Source organism: Cyrtonyx montezumae, unplaced genomic scaffold (assembly GCF_038088225.1).
Source record: "Cyrtonyx montezumae isolate F1298 unplaced genomic scaffold, pur_monq_1.0 scaffold_5, whole genome shotgun sequence".
Taxonomy (NCBI): domain Eukaryota; kingdom Metazoa; phylum Chordata; class Aves; order Galliformes; family Odontophoridae; genus Cyrtonyx; species Cyrtonyx montezumae.
Genome location: NW_027072056.1, coordinates 13,622,131 through 13,645,467, shown reverse-complemented (window position 1 = coordinate 13,645,467; position 23,337 = coordinate 13,622,131). Strand labels below are relative to the sequence as shown.

Below are 23,337 nucleotides of genomic sequence, written 5' to 3'. Positions count from 1 at the left end.
AGCCCATTTGCACATGCAGGCAATATGTGCCACCTCTATGTGCCAAATGGCAGCTCCTGTGGGAAGGGGGGAGGAAAATGTGGTGTAACCAGCCATTCATAAGGTTGTCAGAAAAAGGAATTCCTCGTGCTTCATGGGCAGAATTGGAGCAGAGGTCCCAGCACTGGTAAATGTTGCTGCTTTTACCCTGTGAAGGATGGCTGCAGGGGAAGTGAGCTGCCTCACTGTGAGCACCAGCAGGCTGCTGGAGCTGCATTCAACTGAGGTTTTCTGTCCATACTGACGGAATAGTCTTGAATGGTCTGGAACTGTCTTGCTGGTGCTCAAATCATCTCATGCACTCTGTAATGTCTGCATTCTGGGGAGCAGCTGGGAAATGACTTTTCTTCCTCCTGCTCTGTGCTCCACCTAGCCCTGAACTTTGTGATATCCATCCATGTACCCACCAGTCTTCCCTCTTGGTGCTTCCCTTAGCTCCCAGGTCTGTGATTGAGAAAGTGTGCCAATGCTGCTGAGATCCTCCTGGAGCAGGAGATGGAAATGCTGGTTGACTTCAAGTAGCTGAAGCTAAGCTCTTTGAATGTGATTCTGAGTCCATATCTCACAGCCCATTCTCCTGCTTTGAATTCTGCTACTGTCTTATACTAGAATCATGGTTTGGAAGAGTCTTTAAAGATGATCAAGCTCCAACCTCCTGCCATGGGCTGGTTGTCCCCCACCAAATCAGGCTGCCCAGGGCCCCATCCAGCCTGGCCTTAAGCACATCCTTGGATGGGGCATCCACAGCTCCTCTGGGCAGCGTGTTCCTTACGTCTGGTTTTTATCTAGTTTGAGTTGCTTCAAAGTGCCTCAGTTTCTCCTCTGTGAGAAATGAGTTGATGTTAATGATTTATTCATTGAGGTATGCTATGCTTGTAATTACTTTAGAGTGCTTAACTGATGATGGCCATGATCCTGGGGTGCTGGGAGCTTCTCCTAGCTGGACTTATGTTCTACACCTTGCTATCCCCTAGTCTAGTCAGGGCAGCTTGGGGAAACATTCTCTTCTTTGGAGTAGTGTATTACTGACAGAGGGCATCCCTGGTCTCTCGGTACTCTGGTTTTAAGTACCTTGATGTGGTATCATCACCATTAATTCAAACTGAGTTGCAGTTAGAACAAATAAGTGTAACATCTGAAAGACACTGAATAATTAACAGGGCTTATAACACAGCAGTGTACAGAAATGGAGTTGCATGTGCTTGAAACTCCCTTATACTTAGATTAATTTCAGTGGTTCCCCTTCCTATGTATCAGCTGTGACAGATGCTTCCCATTGCTGTCCCTGGGGATCTTCCTATCTTTTTCACTCCTTCTAGTTCCATTTGAGAAAGGTCTGGCCTTGGGAATGTACTTTCTTTTATACTGGATAATCAGTCTCCAATCACTCTCATTCTTCGAACTCCAGGCTCATCTGTCTCGTGGTTTTGAGTCTTTTCTTTGTTGCAGAAGTAAGTTTGACCAGTAGCAATGAAAGTACTGTCACTCAGACATGCCCAACTGTGAGTTCACCAGAGTAACTACATAATAGTAACAAGTATACATTTATTGTTTTTCAGGGGCTTTTCAGGTGGGAACTCTTCTCCTTCCTGTTGAAGCCATTCTTAAATCTTTCTGTGGACCTTCTTGTACACTGAAGTTTTAATTTCATGTAAGAAGTAACTACCTTTCTTTATATAGACCTTGAAATGCCATTAAATCATACAGCTTGTAAATGGATTCTGCTTATGACTCCCCATGACAGTAGCTGGGCAGCCTGGGATAAGTCATCTGTCCCTCAGCCACATTTCTGGTGCTCCAGTGACTGCTCCTGCTAGAAAACCCCTGTGAAAGAACATGACAAATAGAATCTGGTGATGTACTGCAGAGCTGGTAAGCATTGAGTACTATCGAACTTATCTGTTATTAACCACGTAGAAGGAGAGGAAAAAAAACTGCTGATGTAAAAAATAAAAATAGTGGGTTAGTAAGGTGTCAGAATAGTGGAATTAGAGAGGCATGGACTGGTCAATGTCCTGGACTCATTTGAGCAAAAATGATTTAATACACCCAACTGCAAGGTCGTCTGTCCATCTAGGAGCTAAGCCATCATCTTCTGGTACACCAGCTCTCCTGCAAAGTGCTTTCCTTAAGAAGGAGCAGAGCTGCCTAAGGAAACCTTCCTGATATAAACCCTTGCAAAAGCCCCGCTTGAAAAGACTCAGAAGGAGTAAGATAAAGAGTGGTTTTACATCCAAGTTCAGTACTGGGGAAAGAGAGTGGAATTCCCTGTCTGGTCTCCTGTCCGTTCCTCACAAGGATACGGAAAACCAGCGAAAGGGAAGAAAGGAGCCAAAGGTGGGAGAAAGAAGTATTTTGAAGTGAATTCAGGCAGTTTGACTTTCCAGAGGTGATGTGATTTAATGTATAAGTCAAGTAAAGTACTGGCGAATAAAGAAACTTTTAGTAGTGGTGAAAGGCAGAACAATGGTGGAAACAGTAGCCAAGCACTCACAGTAGAAATGAGACCAATACTTTTATCAGTATGACTAATTACATCTGATACAATAGACTGGTGAGTAATAAATCTTTGTCTCGTGATGTCTTTAGATTAGACTTGAACACTGTCATGGAAGTCCTGATGTAGTTCCACAGCAGTTACTGAATTTCTGCTGGAGCTGGGGTGATGGTTCTGATATGTGATAAATGGGAGCTCATGTTGGATGGTTTCTGTCAAGGAGCTCAGCTTGCTGATGTTAGACCTGTAAAGCAGTAGAAGTTCTAAGTGAATCAGTTACCAGGGATTCTGCACAGAAACAGTGCTGTGAGAGTGCCAAGGACCTCAGAAACGGACAATTTGGGAGGAGAAGAGGTGATGTGTTGTTTTGATTTCTTTTAGTTGTCTTCCCATAAGAGAGCAGAGAAGTCCAGGCATGGTTGGAAGATGGGAAGCATGCACATCATATACTGATAGGGTCCCTGTGTCCTGCCTGTGGTACAAGCTAACATGTTCCTCCTGTAACATCTGGCATGGGTGGGCCAGATGTTAGTAAATCCAACTGATACCACTGAATAATGGTGATTTATGGCCACTGGGGATTTGTCTGCCTTTGTTTGAGGAGCCCGAGAGAGGCGCTTGCAGAGGAGGTGCTTGGAGTGGTCAGCCATCTAGGTCAGAAGAGGTAAAGGCTGATGTTTTCAAAAAATAGGCTTTCTTTCTGGCCATGTTGTGGTTTGTCTTGTCCATGAGAGGCTGCTTTGTTTTTGTTTTTTTTCCAAGATGCTGAACATACACCGACTCAAGCTGGAGGCATAAAATGTCTTTAAGAAGGGACAGTTCAAATTAACCACCCTGAAATGCAGAACACCCCACCCCTGAGGACGCTTTGCTGTGTGTGACTGTGAGTGATTGGTAGTTAAAAGGGAAGTTGTATCCAATGTGAATTGCTTCACACATTAAGGCCTTGAAAAGATCAGCTCTACACTCAGCTGTAATCCTAGGGATGCCAGACAAACAGTGGAGTTCAAAGTGCATGGAAGCACAAGAATTAAATTGGAAAGACAGGTCTTTGGTATCCAGGCAGTATTTTCTCAACAGCACATCTCAGAGCGATTTCCAAAGCTTGGTAAGAACAAGGATATGTGGGGTCAGATGAACCCTGGAGTGAGTGCCTGGTTTTCAGTCACGCATTCCAGATCTTAGCTCAAATATTTTTGTGTTGCGTTTCTTTCAGAAAAGTACAGAGAGACCCTGGAGCCAGAAATACTGTATAAAACACGCAGGATAATTAGCAACCTCCTGGAAACATGTGCAACTTTAATAAAATCTAAACTCCAGTTCCTTCCCACAGGTGGAGTCCAGCAGTACTGTAGGCAATATGTACAATTAAGCTATTTTTATTCCTCTTCGTCTAAAATGTGAGTGTTAAAACATATGTAGGGAAAGCAAATGGAAAGCATAAACCTGCCTGCGTGCCACGCTCATCTGAGCTCACTGCATTAGCTCTGTGAAAAGCCTGGATCAGTCCTAAACAGTGTACTCAAGCAAAGATTTTGCTAAGAGGAATGTCTTCACCTACAAACTGGGCTTCTTAAAAAAACCCTACGACTTGAGAAGATACTGACTTTCCCTGCCAACCACAAAGGGGAATAAATGACTCTGGGAGAGCTCAAGTAATTATACAAAGTGCCTGGATCAACTTTTCCATGGGGATCCTGTAGCTACTGGTCTGATGGCTTAATAATGTGCTTCTGAAATGGCTGCTTTCCATTGCTGTTTCTCTCTGGGGCCAGATTTCCAGCAAGATTCCTTAGCTGCCCTTGCAGAACTGGCAGGAAGATGCTTGCTGGACTCGTGTTTCATACGAGGGAGCCAACATTAAGTTTTCCATAGGAAAGCTTACAGGTAGGGCAGAGTTGGGCTAAGCTGCCCTAACAGCAAACCCGGAAAAAGTGGATGGCTCATAAAGTCCTAGATCACTTCCTAGCTCTCCCTTCACCACCACTCACGGCCCTTCTGTCCTTTTCACTCATCTCTTTGGAAGCTGGAGTGGTATTACAGGCAGGGATGGACCATTTTGCCCAGTGAGGTAGTATGGTGCCAGCAGCAAAATGTTTATTTCATTAGAAGAATACCATTGTTCATTCGTATTCCTTGTGTTAGCTGGTAACTGAGTTGCTCAGATACATGAGCTACATGTTTCTACCATCCTGTCTTTCACATGGACCTGATCCACAGAACATGGTGAAGTATGGATCCTTCTTCTGTTGTTCCTAGTAGATCCATTAAACCATCAGCAATGGAAAGATATAGGCTGTACCAGTTTTACTTTGCATGAGCTGCTTGGCAAAAGGCAAGGAGCAGATTGGTTTGGTGTTCAGACATTCTTGCAGGAAAAAAGGCAATTTCTGGCCTTCTGAAAGGAAAGTTGGAAGTGATTTGTTTTAGGATGGAAATGAACTATTCAGCAGTTAATAAGAAACAACCACTGGTGCAGGTGACTGTGGAAGATCTCAGACCTTTAAAACAATGTATGAAGTAGCAGACCACTTTATTTTCCACTGTTGTGGAAAGAATTATCCCCATAACAGAGCAGAACAGTTACAGAACGATCCCGGAATAATATTGTTTTTCCTCTATATTCCATAGGCACTGTGATTCTAGCACAAAAGTCCTTACACTGAGAAGACCCTATTGACTGGAGAATGGGCATGTTATATAATATTTATTATACATTCAGTGTGTTTATATAAATGTACATTCCTTATGTAACTGTGTCACTAGGAAAACAGTGAGGCTGAACGAGTTGGTTTCTTCTATTGCTGTGTTTTGCTTGTTGATGCTCGAGCACTGTCACAAGACTGGAGTTTATGTTACTGCTGCCTGTACCCAAGTGAATCTCTTCTTTTCAAAAGCTCCATTCACCTTTGGGGTTTACTGTGTTTTCTCAACTGTTGTTTCTTTTTTTAATGTAATACTTGGCTGAAAGCCTTTCGTGGTGTTGCTTTCACAAACTAAGAAGTAATCTGGTTAGTATCTATTAGGAGCTGACAGTTAGCTGACTGGCACAGTGCTCAGTGGCTGTGCTTTTCAACTTTAAATAATACACAGGGCAGCCTCCTCAAGTGATGTAAAAGACCTGGGAAAGAAATGCCAGCTGTCAGCTTGATTTTCGGTCTGCTTTGCTCTGACATAAACCTTACCGACAGCTCAGACCAGTGTCCTTCATATTCCAAATTAATCCAGAATTTCTTGTGGTGATGAAAGGGAAAGAAATGACTTTAGAGTGAACATCCTTGACTAACCCTGCTGACACCAGAGAATTACCACCTACTCAGATGTGTCCATCTGCTCTCGATGGCAAATCACAGAGCCCGTTTCTATTTGCATTCCGATGGTTTTGCCATCCAAGGTTTGTGTCCAAGTCTCCATGTTGTCTGTCCAAAATAAGTCAGCTTTTTTTTTTTTTTCCACAAGAAGCCTTAATTTTTTCCAGTTTGAGAGTAAAAGAACAGTACTAAGAGGATAGATAAAGTAGGTTAGCAATTGTGCTGCAAGGAAGCTTCTGCCCAGCAGTGACACCCCGATATCTTAAACAGAAGAGTACCCAAAGCCTCCAAGTCACTGTTCACATATTGTTCCAGAGATGACACAGAGGATCTGCCCTATAGTGCAGGTATCGGTTTGAAGGTTAGAAGGAGTAATTTATTATCCTTTTTCTCCAAACCCTGTGTTTAGTTGTCTGTCAGTGATGGCCATAGCAGTTGAGTGTTGGCAGAAGGGGGCTGGAGTTGCAGAGGAGCTGACATCTATGTCTCTACATCTTTCTCTGGCTGAGAACATTATGTAGTGGGGAGGGAAGGAGGGAATGGATGAATGAACATCAGTCTTCAGCTGGAAGCTAGGCAGACTTTCACTTTTCTCACATCTCACTGTAGAAATTTGTTAGAAATTCTCTTATGTGCTCCATCCCTGGATTCTACTCATATAGTTGTCTCCATTTCCCTTTTCATATCCCTTCCTCCTCTGTTACTCTTATCTCAGCAGGCGGCTCAAACTTGCTTCACCAAACCAGGAACTGAAGCAAGCATCCAGGTCACCTGAATGAAAAGAATTAGGGATGTCATTACATCTAAAAATAATTCCAGTACCTGCTAGGGAATATATTTGACCCTGGACTTACTCAGCTGCTGTATTTATTTCTAATTAGAGTCTGACTCTAGACAGAAGAATGGGTGTTGCTCCAGGGGATAGCACAGTTCAAGCCTCAGAAGAAATCCTGGCAAAAAAAAAAAAAAGGACCTGGTCCTTTCAGCAATGGGGGAAGGAATGCAGACACTCAGTTCACAGTCCAAAGAGTTTCTTCTTGTTCTTATCCTTGACAGCATACAACACTAGCTGCCAGTGATCCCTGCCCGAAGTCTTCAAAATATGCATTTCATTGAGGACAGTTTCTTTAGGAATTTGAGTAACTATCTTTTCCCTCACTTCGGACCTCAGAGGACCTACTAAAGTTTCAGCCTTTGCCTTCCAGGCACGAGCTAGTCTCCCATTGCCCTACAGGCTCCATCATGTTCTCTTTTCACGTCAGGGACTTAAATGCATTTGGCAGCTCTTTAAGAAACACATTAGGGATTTGGGAGAATCGTATTCTCTCTGTTAGACCAGGTAGCAGCAGCATCCAAGTGCACGGAGAGTTCTGTTGGTTCTTTTTCCAAGCTTTATATTGAATTATGTTATCTATTAAAAGCAGCTATTTTTATGCTGAACTGTTGCCATGACCTGTATTTCACAACTCACATGTATGCACTGAAAAAAATGTCTTGCACTCAGAAAGTGTTTCATTGAAAGTTCTCTGAATTTTGTGCAAAATCTCGTGACCTTTTGGCTTATTTTTGCTTTGGGTTGATTTAGAGACTTGTTTACTTCTTGGTAGTTCTAGGTGCTAGCTTTGGTATTCAAAATAGTGACAGTACGTCAGTTAGAGCATCACAGGTTTTTCAGTATCAGACTAAACCCATTAAACATGAGGCAGAGAGATGGAAAATATTGAAATGAAACAGTCACTGGTGAACCCAAGGACAGAAGCCAGCCATCCTTACTTCCCACTGCTCTTCTCATGCCACTGGAAAGCATGACTGCCCTTTGTGACTGAGGTGAAAGGGGGAGCACAAGAAGCTTTGCATTCTCTTTGCGTAAGTAACTTGGGTAGAGGAGCTGTTAATTGGATATTCATATTTTGGTAGTTATTACAAGCCCCTTAGACATGCTCTTCTCTATGATTTGAAATAGGCAGGAGATAGTGGATGGTGTGCCTTTCCTCGGAGCTTAAGAAGGTGAGGATTTTAGAATCATAGAATAGAATCATAGAATGGCTTAGGGTTGGAAGGGACCTTAATGATCATCAAGCTCCAACCTCCTGCAGCAGGCTGTTTGCCTCCCACCTGATCAGGCTGCCCACGGCCCATCCAACCTGGCCTTGGACACCTCCAGGGATGGGGCAGAAGGAATGAAGAGAAGGATTCTGCCTTTTTTGTTTTAAATTTATGGTTCTTAACTACTTTAGAAATATCTAGAATGTCCAGCAGTACCCCTCTTTTCCCTTGTTTTTGTGTTTGTTTGTTTGTTTGTTTTCCAGGAAATCTCTCCTGGAGAGCAGGGGAGGCATAAAATGCCAGCTTTAAGTAGGCTGTAGTTAAAAGGCTGGTGGTGTTCAATCTGTAACCAAAAAAAAGCTCATCTTTGCTGGATGATGGCTTACTGAGAGAAACAGCTTCAAATGGAATTTGCTTTCTGTGTTAATCAACAAGATTCCATTTTCTTCGGGGTTTTTATGTCACAAATTCTTGCTCCACTCGTTCCTTCAGGAAAAGCATGGCAGGCAAGAACTCATTTCTAATGTAAAAATATCAAGAATGAGGAGAGTGAGGGGAACTATAAATAGCCACCGAAATGTCACAGAGTCAGTCATTTTTTTCTCCACAAGTCAGCTTTAGCAGTTAAGGTCAAGATAACATTTCCATGTCAATGGTCAGTTACATCAAAATTCTAAAACAGGAAGATTGAATGGAATTTTGGATTTTTTTCTTGTATTCCACCCAGATTTGACCAAGTTATAGTCTCTTCAGTCTGCCAGCTATGAGTTCCAGTGTTATTTTGGTTAAGCTCTTTGCCAGAGTGGCAAGCTTGGATTGGAGAGTCAGGTTTATTAAAGGCTATGAAATTAAATTCTCTACCAAACAAAAAAAAAAAAAAAAGAGGAAGAGAAAAGCCCACTTCTTGCTGATAGTAACTTCTTTCTATTTCCTTTGATGCGGTTCAGCTTGACTTGGATTTTGGCCTAATGATTTGCTACACCATTTTTGTTTTGTTTTGTTTTCACAAAGTTCTAATCAGTTTAAACTGCAAGTGGTTTGAAATGCCTCTCTAACAGCTTCCTCAGCACTGCTAATTAAGCTTTAAATCTCTGTGTTGTCCACAATTGTATCTAAACAAGGAGCAGAGTGTATCTGCTCACTGTTTGCCACATCTCCCAGCTGCATGCAATTCTGCCTGCGCAGAAAGCAATCACAATGGGACAGATCCTTCAATCCTTATTTAGGCAGAACTCCCAGGGCAGCATACAAGGTCACGTACATCACGTTGTGAGAGAATAGATGGATTTGATGGTAAGAACATGTAAGGCAAGCAGTGCAACATCTGTAGTGCAAAGTCTGTATGCACTTGGGCATAGGGAGCAGCTTTGCTTTATCCCCTGGAGCACTTTGTACAATGGAGTCCTGTGTTGCGATTATGGCTTGTAGGTGCTGTCACCTGATGTTAATAATAGGTAAAAGTGCAGGCTGTTGAAATGTGCAGTGTGTTTTTCTTGTCTCTGAGGAGCAGAGCTAATAGAATAGCACCATTTTTTACAGTAGAGTGAACCTTGGTGGCTTCAGAAAGAATTCCAACAGATTCTCAAACTAGCTGCAGACAGTCTTTGCAATGGGCAAAACCAGCAGATGATTATCTCTAGGTTGAGACCCTAGTGGTCAGAAGCCATCCTAATCCCACAAGGCATTGCTGCTGCTGCAACGAGGTTCAGGGATTTCAGTGGCAGCTCTGTGCCAGTTCTCTTGAGCTGCTGAAGCTGTGAACAAACTGTTTATCTCTGGCATTCTGAGAGGGATTGTGATGGATTTCTTTCAATTAGAAATCTTTGAGAATCAGCGTCTTACTCCAGGCATTGAGTTATGCAACAGGTTTTAATGAGGGCCAGAGGTCTGGTCATGAGTTTGGGATCTCCTTGGACTGAAGAAATCTGAGATTGTAACAACCTTAGATCATCCCTCCTTGCCAAGGAGGCTCATCTTCAATTGCCTTACTGATGTTCATGTGTCCAGCACCCCAGGGGCCCACTCCAGCACACTGGTTGGCATATGCTGAACCTGGAGCAGTCCTGGTGTAGCATGACCAACTTCATGTGGTCATGTTAACATGATGCACTGCTTTGGTTCTGTGAGGAATGTGCACCTCCTCTTTTTTGATGTCAGAACGTGAGAAGGTCTGGAAACACAGCTTTACCAGATGGAAAATTCCCGAAGGGACAAGAGCTGTTTACCAAGATATATAACAAAATCCGTGTTGTTAAGGTTGCTTTCAAGTGCAAGGAAGCAACTTGCCTCTGACAGTTACTTGGTTGAAAAGGTAGTAGGAAAATCAGGCATTTTATCTTCCAGCCCACCAGTTCAGAGGTGAAGTTCCTCATTAGTTATGTTTATAAATGCTGCCATTTTAAAGTGACAAAGATCTCAATGTTGTCAAGGCGAAGAATGTACAGAAGATGAGTAGCTTTGAGTGCCAGAGGTAGTTAAGTAATTTCCAACATGAGGCTTCTTGTGGATTCTTAGCTGGAAGGAGTCAGTGTGGCTGTGGTTGGACACCGAGGATAATGCAGAGCAGATCAGTTAACCCCAGTGTTCCTACAGTCTCCATTTGTTGGTATTGGAGATGGCCATGGCACTTCTCTAAAACAATCCTGAACTTGGTTGAGCCTTGGTTGAGAGGCCAATCTGTCCCTGGCTGTGCTGTTCCAGACCAACCTCACCCCAGTTAGTATGGACAGCCTGTGGGACCACTGCATCCAGCAGCTGCCTTCTCCAGGTCTCCTCTCCACCCTCAGGTATGCTCAGATGATGGCAAAGCCATCCCTCAACCTATGTTTGATAAGATGATGTTCTTAAAGAGCAAATGAAGCTCCTTCTTCCACCAATTGTAGAGCATGTTTTGACATCTGCTAATCATTTGTGGAGCTCTTCTTAAACCCTGCTCCATTTTCATCGTGGCCTTGATGTTATTACACGTTTGTGGAGTTGATTGCCTCTTGTTGTCATTTTTCCTACTAATGCAAGCCACAAAAACACATCTAGTGTTTCTCTAATAGTTGCAGGGCAAGGAGAAGGGACTCCTTCACCCTGTATGCTGAGAGAACTCTGTGCCAGATTCACCTCCAACTGCTCCGAGTCCAAAAACACAAAGCTGAGTTGGGTTGATCCTGACAAGAAAAGCAGATTCCAGCAGAGGGGGAAGCATGCCAGCTGTGGTATTGCTACTGTGCTGGGAAAGCCACTGAAAACTGAGCCGAATGGAAGAACTATTTGAAAGCCACTGAAAACAGCAGCCTGCAGGGCCTGAGTCTACACTGTGTAGTTGTTGGTAGCCGTGTGCTTGGCTCACCCATATCACACTGGTAGCATTGCAAGGTTGCCAGTGTAATTTATTCCAGCATCTTCCCTCCCTTCTCCCAGCAAAACAAACTATACCACCTAAAGAGTACCCTTGCTGCTCACCACTGTGGCTGAATTAGGGGCTTTTTCCAGGGTACTTCTGGCTGACAGGTCGTGTCTCTTCCCCCCCACACACACACTGACACTTTGCTGTGGGCAGTGTGGCCCAAATGTCAGAGATTCAGCCAAGATGCTTCCAGGGCTTCTGCCTGCAGCACCTATGGCTCTGAGAGCTGGGGAAGGTCAGGAGAGCTCAGGTACTGCTCATCGTGTATCCAGCTGGTAAGGTAAGGGGAAAAGTTAACCCACACACACCCAAGCATTCTCAAATATGGAGGAGGGATCTTCATGCCATCCATTAGTGAATTAAATACTGTTTATACCAAAGATCTACCCATATGTAGAGAAAGATGGGCAAATAATCATTGGGGATGTCTGGGGTCTTTGGGAAGGGAAACGGGGTCTTTGTATTGAACGTTTGTTTTCTGGGAAAAAAAAAAAAAGCAAAATAAAAAAAGGGAGGTTTGGAAGTGTTGAAATTACATCTTGACACTTAACCCCTGCACCGATGTCTGCTTTATACTTAACTTAGAATCCAGCTCTATAGTTGCAGACCCAAAACCTAAATGAAACCATTTGAAGTGCAGTGTTTCAATTGACCTGATCTAATTTGGGGTTTATACATTCACCAGACTTTTTGAGATTAAAGCGTTCTGTCTTCACTTAACTGTCTTCATTTAAGGATGGAAATATTTTCAAGCCTCAAAAATCATCCCACGATGGGGAAAATGTCTCCCGCTCCTCTCTCCTCACAGTTGGAGGAAATGAAGGATGGAGTCACAAGATTTAAAGCAATTCACTTACCACACTTTACTAAGTTACAGTTCAGCTACAGCAGTTGACTGTGTGCCTGTTTTTAGCTCAACAGTCACTTTTGGTTCCCGCAGCCAATACCATCTCCACTCTGCAGTCCCTCCAAAAACGTTTCTTCTGCAGTGCTCACAAAGCAAGTTCATGTCCCTGTGCATGAGTTGCCAATATAATTTATTCCAGCAACTTACCTCCCTTTTCCCAGCAAAACGGGCTAGCCCATCCTCATGTCCTTGAGCATGAGCTCAGCTCTGTCTGCTGCTCACAGTGCAGGAGAGGTTGTGTTCATTAGCGCTCCAGATGAATTGCTAGTACACCAGAAGCAATGACTAATCTTTGTGGTTTTTCTTCTGTATTCATTGCAAGGTCATTGTGGGAGGGTCCTCCTGCTGCACCATATTGTGAGTTACTGCTATCACCCAAAATTTGGTCATGTGGGTTATTACCTAGAGCATTAGGGAAGCAAGCTGCCTGCCTGTCACCGCAGCTCTGTTCCCGAAGCTGTTTGCCAGCTCTCCATCTGGAATGTTAAGTTTTCAGGAGGGGATTCAACCACTTCCCACTTTCAGCCTCTGATGGCTCTTGCACCCCAGAAGTGTTTCCCAGCAGCCTGAAATCTCACTGTTTCCCACATGTAAACCCACCATCTGCAAAGCGATTTCCTTTGGTGTCGGCTGTTTCTGAGGGGCCAAGTGTTGCTATAAGGAGACTCTTCAACAATTTCCTCACCACTTAATGTCAGATATGTGTTCACTCTTCGTTACTGACAGGGCTGCATTTCTTTAAGTCTACAAATTTTTACCCACAAGCTGCTTATTGATATCCTGCTCACTTCAGTTGTTCTTTGTCTGCATTTTCATGTACCTTTGCTTGGATTCATTTCTCTTTACAGATACATTAGGATGCAATCAGGTTGGATATTAGGAAACATTTTTTCTCATAAATAGTAGTGATGCAGTGGCACAGCTGCCCGGAGAGGTGGTGGGGTCACTGTCCCTGGAGGTGTTCAAGAACCGTGGAGATGTGGCACTGAAGGATGTGGTTTGTGGGCATGGTGTGATGGATTGGGATTGGACCTGTTGGTCTTAGAGGTCTCCCCCAACCGTTACAAGTCCATGATTTATTATTCTCCCCAGGTGAGATTCTTCTTTGCTGTGGGTGAGCAGTTCTGCTCACAGGAGGCCTAGACCCAGACTTCGTCTCTACTGTGGGTCCAGCCTCCCATTTAGAAATAGATTACATCATTTGCTCTTTTCTGTCCTTTTACTGGCCTCCAAAAATTAGATTTGGGGACATGAGTGTCTCAATAATGATGGCTATTGCCTGCCTCTTAGCCAAAACATTGGGAAAATGGTGGTAAACTTCCTCCCCAGCCCATCCTGGATTTGTGGGCTGTACTCTTATGACTTGAATTGACCACAGTGTCTAGGTCTGGTGTTCCTTATGTTTCTTCTCTGTGCCTTCCTTTGCTGTTCTGTGTAAGCTCATCAGACGCACCCTGGGGCTGACAGAGGCAGCTCAGGAGAAAAGGTAAAAATCAATGCCATCGTTTTGTTTTTTTACATCTTTTTTGGCTTTGTGAAAGCCTGAAACTTCCAGGAGTTGTTCAGAGAGTTAGCTAAACTGTGAGAGCAAAATCAAGAAGCCAAACTTAAAATCCTAGAGTGATGCCATTTTCATAATGTGCAGAAATACCTCTGTGCAGGTTGTTAGCTGCTGGGGCTGCATTTAGGCATGTGGGATAACCTGATTACAGAATCAAACAAAACCCTGTTAGCTCCACAGGCCAAATCCTGCCTTATAGCAACCTGATGTCAAATGGGTGTGAGTCGAGGAAGCTTTCCCTTTGGCATTGTGTGGTAACACCTTGAAGAGAAGGGTTTGAGCCAGGGATCTAGCAGGGAACGAGGCTTAAGCAAATACACTCGCAGACAGGGAGTGAACTGAAGTCTGAATCTAATGACTTTGTTTTTCCTCACTGGTACAGACTTGAGAGGATGAAAAGAATAAATTTCTCAGGTCAGATTTTTGGATTGTATAGGAGGTTTAATCAAGAGTCTGTCAATTTAAAATGCTTGTCATGCTTAGCTGTGAAAATGTCAAATGGTGCTACTGAGCTGAGATTTGGGAGCACTTGTATTCTTCTGACTTGTGTTTTCTTAAGGCATAATCCAGAAACATGATTACCTGTTGTTAGGGCCACTGTAAAACTCCCACCGAAGCCAGCATCACACAAGATGTCAGACAGGATGGCCGCAGTGATCCCTTGCAGCCAGAACTTTTTCCCTCTGAAATGTGTGAGCAGGAGCTGTACTAGACCTGTAGTGAGAGTGTTTCCAGGCCACACTGCTTGGGATGGCTCACAGCTGCTGGTTTCTGCTCTGTTCACAGTACCACGCTGATTGTGCTCAGGTTTTGCTGTCAGCAGAGCAGCTCTCCATATGCAAGTAAGCTGTGAAATTCCTGGTTATGTTGTGGGTGCTTCGTGTTTATCAGAATTCAGAAGACTATTTGGAAAGTTCAAGGGAGGAGCATTCATTCAAGGCTGTTGAGCAGAGAGCTGGGCATCCTGAGCCAGAAATTGCTGGAGGTTGGGAGCATGTCCTGAGGAACTGCTGTGCTTTGTTCGTCCTGTTCTTGTTTGCCCTTGGCCTCACTTGACAGCTCCTGGAAACAAAGAAAGCAGTGACTTGGTGAGGCAAATGCTCAATACCTGTGTGTATTCAGAAGTTGTCGTAGATGATGCCTTATGAGTGACAAAGTCTTCCACAGGCATCTGCAGGTATGCAGCATTCCTTCCATGGTGGTACAGAGAGCAGCATGAGTGAGCTGATTTGATCTGCTTATACAAAGCGAACTGGTTCATTTGCCATGTTATTCCTCCAAGGAGAAATTTACCAACCTTGATTTTTTCTGGCATACCAGCTACTGTTACAGTGATGATGATGGTGACAGCAACCAGACAGAAAGACCAGCAATAATTCTTTCCTGCCCATTATTACAAAGCATAACACAAAATCCAGGCTGAAACCAGCACTAGCCTGGCTGCATTCTCTTTATAAATGTGTTAGATGGTTTTCATATGGGTTGCAATTCTGGACTTTGCATATCAAGCTTTCCAGAACCAATCCTTTTGATCTTCTGATAGGAGCCTTTGTGTCTATATGTATCTTACTGGTGATTTGCACCCCAAAGATAACATCCAAGACGTATGTGTGAGTATAGAAGTAACCTATCGGAGCTCCTGGGTGATTCATCTCCTGACAGTACATTTTGGCTGTACATGTAAGGACTGGATCTTACCCCTGTGAATATTGGCTCAAAGAAGCAATAACAGTGTGGTCAGTCAAAGTACTATTTTCCCTGGGAAATTTGTTGCATGAGGAAACAGAATAACTTCAGCCTTCCTTTGTTTGTCAACACGATCTGCCTTTCAGCAGCTTTTTCTGTTTCTGTCCCATTACATGTTTTCTTCTTTTCCTCTCCTCATATCTATGTATCTCAGTCATAATCAGTATTACAACCATAGGCATTCTGCCATGTCCCAAGTTCAAACATTCGTTGATTACTTTTGATATCTCCAGGTGCATCAAGTGAGGTGAAATTCATTCTCCTAAGGACAATCGAAATGATCCAAATCATTGCCATAGATTTATTGGTAGTGTCTATGTGTTTTGCACCTTTGATTCATGGCATATACATTTTGGGTGCTTGGTTTGAAATAGTAATTTGCACAGCTGGTGTCAGAAGGGCTGGAATGTATTGTGGGCAGCTATTTGAAGCAAAACTATGTTGGTGTTTCTATAACTGACTACTGGGATGAGTGAGAGTTGAAATGAGATGAGTTGCTCAATGTAATCCACTTGAAGGATGTTTTATTGGCTCCAGTGCTTCAGGAGCAGGCTGGTACACCTGTGAGGTTGGCATACCTGTAAGGCTGGGAGCACGGCTTTGAAACTGGCATTTTAGTCATCATCTCAGACATTGGGGGGTAGAGATAAACGATCACATGAAGTCATCCTGAACTCATGCCCATGCAATGCTCTTGTTCCTGGCACTGTCTTGTGTACTCCTAGGACTTGACAGTAATTTTCCTTCTGGGAGAGGGAGATTAAGGTTTACTTACCAGACAGATAAAGATTCCTTAGGGCAGAGCAGTTACACTGTCTCTGTAGAGCCCCAGGAGTGTGAGTTCCAGCTTTGCACTGTGCTTTATGGAGATTTTGTCTGATAACTCAGCTGTAAGAAGTCATTCAGACTGGGCAGTTTGGAGGCAAACATGCAGAAACATAAACTGCAGAACTTCCTCCTGTGTTCTTGGCTACAGAAGCTTCAGTATCTCAGATACATCCACCTGGTGGGTCATCTCTGATCATTTCTCGGAGTTGTTGAGAAAAGGCTGTGATTTTCTCCCAGGAATTACACTGCTTTCTACTCTGACGTAACATTAAAGGCTTGACACGTGCCCTTTGCTGTTAACATGCTCTTTGTTGATTATGTTGCACTTACGTAGAAGAAATGAAGGTCCCTAAAGCTGCTAAGTAGAGTAGCAGTTGCCTCCAGCCCAGCTGACCTTTATAAACATCCTGCTGAGATGGAGCTCACATCTGGTTGTGTATGTTTTCTCTGCAGAAAACACTGGAGCAGTGCAGTGTATGCACGAAGCCCATCATGGAAAGGATCCTCCGAGCCACTGGGAAGGCCTACCATCCCCACTGCTTCACCTGTGTCATGTGCCATCGCAGCCTGGATGGGATTCCCTTCACTGTGGATGCTGGTGGGAACATCCACTGCATCGAGGATTTCCATAAGTACGGCCCAGGCTGCTCTCAGTGGCTTTGCTTATTGTCTGTCCCTTCTGTTCCTAAAAACGCTTCTTATTCGCTCTGAGTGTCCAAAAAGAGATGACCTTCTGCCTCTTCCTCTGAAGACTCTGTGAAGTAGTCAGAGCTCTGCTTCAATCAGGTGAAGTGTGGCATACAAGATTGATTGGCTGGTAATGCTTGATCTGTGTCTTGTATAGATCCGAATTTATGGATAACCTCTGTGTTCATCTATTTAAAATGCTCTGCACTCCTCCTTGCCTTCTCTGAGCTCACGACGTGCACATTTCTCTTTGACTGTACCTGTGCTTCCATATCAGTGTCTCTCCCTTTCTTCATCCTGAGCAATTAAGAGAGGTCCTGTGCTGTTGCACTCAGCAGGTGTTTGCTTACCAGCTAGAGGGACCTAGGTGGCCATAGGACACTCATAGTTTCTCTTGTTTCTGGTTGCTAATTAGCTCTTTAAAGCTGCTAAAAATACAGCCCTGCTAATAATTTATGGTGAAACTGCTATTTAAAGTTAAGTTGAAAGATATAGTTGCAAGGAGGTTCTGTCGCTGCCACGCTACCACCCCCATCATCACATCTAAGGAAGGCATGTAGATATAATCAGAGCACAAATGTTTCCACTGTATGGAAAAGACAGACGTATTACACCCCTCAATTAAAAGAGAAAATCAATACTGACAAATGTGAGTTTACATCTCAACCATTTATCTCTTAATTTCCAAGAGGGTAGACTTAATCTGAGCCTCGTGACATCAGTGTGTGGGCCTGAAAGCTCAGAGAAGCTAACTGACTTGACAGAATGGAAAGCAGCCACCATCAACTTGCACGCTAAAATCCAATATGAGGATGTTCCCTGTAGCTCAGATAAGTTGGGTTAATTGACAGGTGCTGAGGCAGCTGTGTGCTGTCTTGCTTTTCTGTGCCAGCAGTCACATGTAAGATAAAATTTGGTCCTGGGCAGAGACCCAACATGAGGCTAAGGCATCAGTCATGCTCCTGAAAAACTTCCTTCCAACCCACTTACAATTTGGAGACTGCTTCTTCCCCAAGTCCTGGAGCCTTCAGGAGAAAGAGTGGGAGCTGCTGTCCTATCCTGAAGCCCTTTGGCTGTGAACAGATCTGGATCTTACAGCTCTAAGAGTGGGAAGTGACCCTGAGAGTGGGAAGTGGGAGGCTGTCAGTCCAGGCAAAGGGCATAAAATTGCTGAGTGAAAGAGTGAGGGGGGAAGATAATGGGAGTAGCACAAGACCTGATGGAACTTTCAGAATGTCTTTAGGCTTCTGTTTGTTTAGCAGCACTTTGGCCAGCCCCATTTTAATTGGTCAGTGGTGACATCCTCCTGATCTGGAAGTTGAGCGCTCAACACCTTGTGCATTGCTTTGTTGACAGAACTGTGCCTGAGGTTCACACTGTCTCTTAGCTACCTCCTGAGCTTGGGGCCTGCAGTAGCACATCCATATCCCTTGAAATCTGCAAGAGTCATTTCTGGGTCGCTGGAGTTAATATTTGGCTTAAAGTGAATTACCCACAGCGGCCTGGACGGAGCAATGGTGAAGTATTTTTAACCACTACATTTGAGCTAAATGGCACAAGGAAGTGCCTGCATGAAGCAGCATATAATTAACTGCGATTGCAGCTCCGGTCATATCATGATCCATGTAAGTTATTTTTCAGAGCGCTCACTATAGCCACTGTTTAATTCATTTTTTCGTTAGATCGCAGCTACACAGGCATCTTTCATCTGCTGCCAGTGAAATTAATATTTTTCTTTATTCCTAGAACAGTTAGATTTTAATTTTTTTCTGAGCTAGTTAATTCTGGGGTGGTTTGTGTGACAGGCTGGGTGGCAGAGTCAATCTTTCCTAGGCATTTCAGAGGAGGAGGGCCTTTGATCTCCTTGTGTTCTGATGTCTGCCATAAGCATTTGCCCTCTGTTGCTGTGTAGCCTGTGACCCCAGCACTCATTAAACAGCAGCAAATTCTGTAGGTACAAGTATTTTTTTTTTTTTTTGTGAGGAGAAACTGCTGCCAGGGAATTGGTACCCATAGGCTTTGAACCGAAACAGCAAGCAATGACTCATCACAGGCTAAATGTTCCCATGGATGCCCACCTGCCTGGGAGCAGAGATCACCGTTTCTCATGGGCAGCTGCAGAGTGCAAAACCAGAACGTAGCAAATTAGGCAGAAGGTCGTATGGTGGACAACATAAGGTAGAAAGAAAAGGCCTGTGCTCCTCTCGATCTCTGAACTGACCCTGGGTGAAGCCAGCCCTATCCACAGTGAGGGCACTACAGTCTGTGTCTCTTTCTTCTTCAGGAAATTTGCACCGAGATGTTCAGTGTGTAAGGAGCCCATCATGCCAGCCCCAGGACAAGAGGAGACTGTCCGCATTGTTGCCTTGGATCGTGACTTCCATGTCCAGTGCTATCGGTGTGAGGTTAGTATTCTAACTGCATGAAGGAGAGAAATCAAAGGTTGGTATAATTTCATCACTGCCTTATGTTATATGCATGACAGGCATACACTATTGTAACACCATCTCTACAATCAAATTACTTCACTGTCTTCAGCATGCAAGGAATTTTTCCTCATTTATATCAGTGCAAATGAGAAGAAAATCAGGTCCCTTGTTTATAACAGGTTCATTAGGAGAGCAAGAGAACGTGACTCAGTTAATTAGAGCTTAATATTTGAGAACATCATAAATTATAGCTTGGACACAAATGTTGCTCATGTTTATATTCTTAAAATGAAAGCTATGCGTGTTAAAATTTGAGCAAGATTGTACAGGAAACTCAACATATGGCTCTGGGTTGAAGAATTTTAATGGACGCATAAACATGATCATTCTTGTTTTGTGCAATGCTTTTTGTGGTACTTTCCTGTTCAGTTTCATTACACACTTCATATAATTTTGATGGTAAGAATCTGAAGACGGAAGAAAAATCACCTTAAAGCAATTAACATGTGGGAACAGCTGTGTTAGGGAACCTTCAAGAATTCTTCAATGCATGTGTTACTTGCTGGATAATATATCAGGCAGATGGCAGAGCAAGAAAATGAGACCAAACGTATTTCTTATCACAGCTGCAGGTTTTAATAACCAACTGGAAAGAAGGATGGACTGAGGCTTAAAGGTCTAGGCTGAGACTTGAGGCATCTGGCTCACTTCAATCTGTCATTGGTTTCCAGGGTTCAGCACATTATTTAGGCCTAGTTTTTGTAAGGCATTTGGGCATTTGTATACTAAATTTTGCAGAGCCTAATTCATCAAGCAGCATGTCCTCACACTGGCTGTTGAGGTACCTGGGCTTTGTGCATATGGATGTCAAAGGATGCAGACACACAGTTCCATGAAGTCCAGTGCAGGTCCTGGATCAATACTTAGCTTAGAGCAGCATCTCATGGGCAACTGAACTGTTGCAGACTTGACCTTAAATGCTTATGTGGATTTGCTGGTCCAAAGATTGTTAAGGTATGATCCCTGCATAATGCAACTCTTCTCAAAGTTGCTGCATGTCAGCAAGGCAACAAAAATGAGTTAAACTCCCAGACAGTAAGGTACAGCATTCTTTTGCAATGGCTGAAAATCCTTCTGTGTTTTGGCCTTTACCTCCATGAATTTCAGCTACCTCAAGTAGAGCAATAGCTATATTCTTTTTCTACCATTTCCTTGTCTAGGTGTAATTACGTGTAGAAATGTATGACGAAGAGACATGGCTTCTAAGCAAACTGTAATCTCACTGCAGCTCCATCAGCAGTTCTTTCCCAAATAATTGTCAGATCAGTGTGGGAGGAGTAATTCCCAGTGTTCCTAGCAGTTAGACTTGAGGCTGAGGTGTCTGGGGCAGGTCTGGGGCCTGTTATTGAGGTTTCCACTGTTCCCTCTCTCATTGAAATCCTCCTTTCAGCCACAACCTTTTGCACCAATTGCAATACAAACACAGGTGACAGTTCTGGTCATGGGAGTCAGGCAAGGAGTTTGCTTAGCTGTCAACCCTGAGAAGAGGTTACTGCAGTTTTGTGGCATCAGCTCATCCAAAGGAGATTACCTGTAGTCGGATATTAGTACCAAGCTTCCTTTCCAGGGATGCTTCTTTTTCATCTTTTTTTTTTTCTCAGTAATAAATATGTGCTTAAGTTTGATGCTTTCTCCAGTGCTAAAGACCTTTCCCTTCCTCCGAAATGTGAAGGGAGTAATCTTCTTTTATTTTCAATTGGATTAAATTCAGCAGAGAGCTTGAGAACCCACTTTCTCTGCTGCATTGTCTCTTATCAAAATTGTCTTAATCATGGAAGTCATCACATGCCTCAGCTTCATGCTTTGCTCTGACTCAAGCTGGATCCTGTTACAAGGTGGAGAGTGAGGAGAGCTTCTTTGCCTAATAGATTCTTCAGGTAATGTGGTTCCTGTTTCTTATTTCACTCTCTTTGCTGGTTTCCTAGGACTGTGGTGGCCTCCTGTCTGAGGGGGACAATCAGGGCTGTTACCCTCTGGATGGGCATATCCTTTGCAAGACCTGCAACTCAGCTCGGATCCAGGCTCTGACTGCCAAGGCCAGCACTGATCTCTGAGTACCAACTGTGACCCTCCCCAGGATGCCTGCTGGGGGAATTGCACAAGCTTTGCATGATTTCTTTCCAGCCTAGGGTCTGAATCTTTATTTGTTTGTTTGTTTAAAGAAAGTAAAACTGGAAGGCCTTGGAGCAAGAGGGCGGTTCTGTGGCCATGTTCAGACTGCCCACAACAGGCACCTGACTTAGACATGAATCTTCAAGAGGGTGGCAAGTCAGACCACCAGCTGCTAAGTTATTTGCCTGTGGAAGAAGGTCTGAAGTGGTAAAATGTGGCTGAGCTAGTTCCTTTTACCAAGTCATTTTGGAAACCTGATCGGCTATGGGGATCTTCTCTTTGATTTTAATAGGACCTGGATCACCAGCAGAAGTAGCTCCACAGAAGGTGTGAAACCAGTGTGAGAGCAGAACTAGTACTGCTCATTATGATTCAAACAATGCAGTTTTGACAGTACTGAGCCTAAGAGTGTAGATCTGACTTTGAGTTTTTTGGGACACAGATTTGTTGTCTGTGTATTTCTTCTTAGGTCCTTACTTGTCTCCATTCCCTTCCAGTTCTGTAGGGTTGTTTTTTTCTTTTTCTTATGGAATTATATTTTTGCTATTGCATAAACTTATTCAGTAGTGATGCTTCCAATTCACAATATATGAGCAATCACAGAAAGATGTGAGCTTGCACACACACACACACACACACAAACACACACACACACAATGTGCTTTTGATTTACTAGAGGTGTAAGCCAATCATGTCTGCTGAGAAGGTCTTTTAAGGATCTGGAGCTGGAAACGCTCTTTAAAAATCCCAGTGGTTAAATGAATAAAAAATAAGACTACATAGAACTGCAGTGCAAAGCGATGCTCAAAAAAATCTTGTGCCACTCTCACTATAAGGGGACCAATGGCAGTGCTGGTTTCTGGGTTGGTGTTTAAGCAGTGGAGTCTTGTTCTGATGTTTATTGAAATGGGAAGATTTTCCTTTAGCTTTAACAGGGACTGAACCAGGGATAGACATCTCTCTGAAGATCACACACATGATCTGGAGCTCCCATTGGCAAAGGTATATTATTCCAACATCAGCAAAAGAACCTTGAAGTTGTTCAGTTTTTGTCTTAAAGCTGAAGAAGGTGCTAAACCCTTCTCTGTGCCATCTCAAAAAGCGAGTGATTTTTTTTTCTTTCATTTTTATCCCAGCCACTTATTACTTGTCTCCAGTGAAATGTCATTGCAGAAGAGTGCTGGGCCAGGAGCAGCGCTTTCATCTTCTGTCCAGAAATAATACATGTGCCAAGGTAAATAAAAAGCTGGGCAGAGATAACCTTTCTTTTTGTCATGTTGGTGTTCATGGGCTTTTTTTTTTTTTTTCATTTTGTTAATTAAAAAAATAACTTATAAATTCATGGCTCACTCTGAGCAGCTATAATATTCTTGTTCATGAAACCCATAATAACTAAGGTGCAAATTACACAGTGAGGGAGTAATTTTCGTATCACTGAATTGACATTAATATCTTATTTGCAGATGTAATCAAAGAGAATACCTTTCTTTGCACTTAACAAATTAAGAAGCAGAACCAAAATGGTTGCAGGCTGATTGACCGTATTAGTAACAAACTGGCACTTTTCAACAATATTAGAGGAATTTTTTCATGTGCCCACTGAAAAACAATGAAAATGTGGTGCTTTCATCTTCAGTCTCTATAACAGAAGCCTGATATAATTATACTAATGCTGGGGGAAATAAAAAAAGAAGTCAGATGATCTGGACTGATATAG

At 43.3% G+C, this 23,337-nt stretch overlaps 1 protein-coding gene across 1 annotated transcript in view; it reads left to right on the top strand.

Moving 5' to 3' along the window:
• Positions 1–22,497, top strand: part of LPP (LIM domain containing preferred translocation partner in lipoma) — a 370,558-nt gene extending 348,061 nt beyond the window's left edge. Inside the window, exons 12-14 of the mRNA XM_065748152.1 lie at positions 16,786–16,964; positions 19,304–19,424; positions 21,434–22,497. Coding sequence (XP_065604224.1) covers positions 16,786–16,964; positions 19,304–19,424; positions 21,434–21,562 — 429 coding nt within the window. The 3' untranslated portion in view covers positions 21,563–22,497. The remainder of the gene's footprint in view (positions 1–16,785; positions 16,965–19,303; positions 19,425–21,433) is intronic.
• The last annotated feature ends 840 nt before the right edge of the window (positions 22,498–23,337 follow it).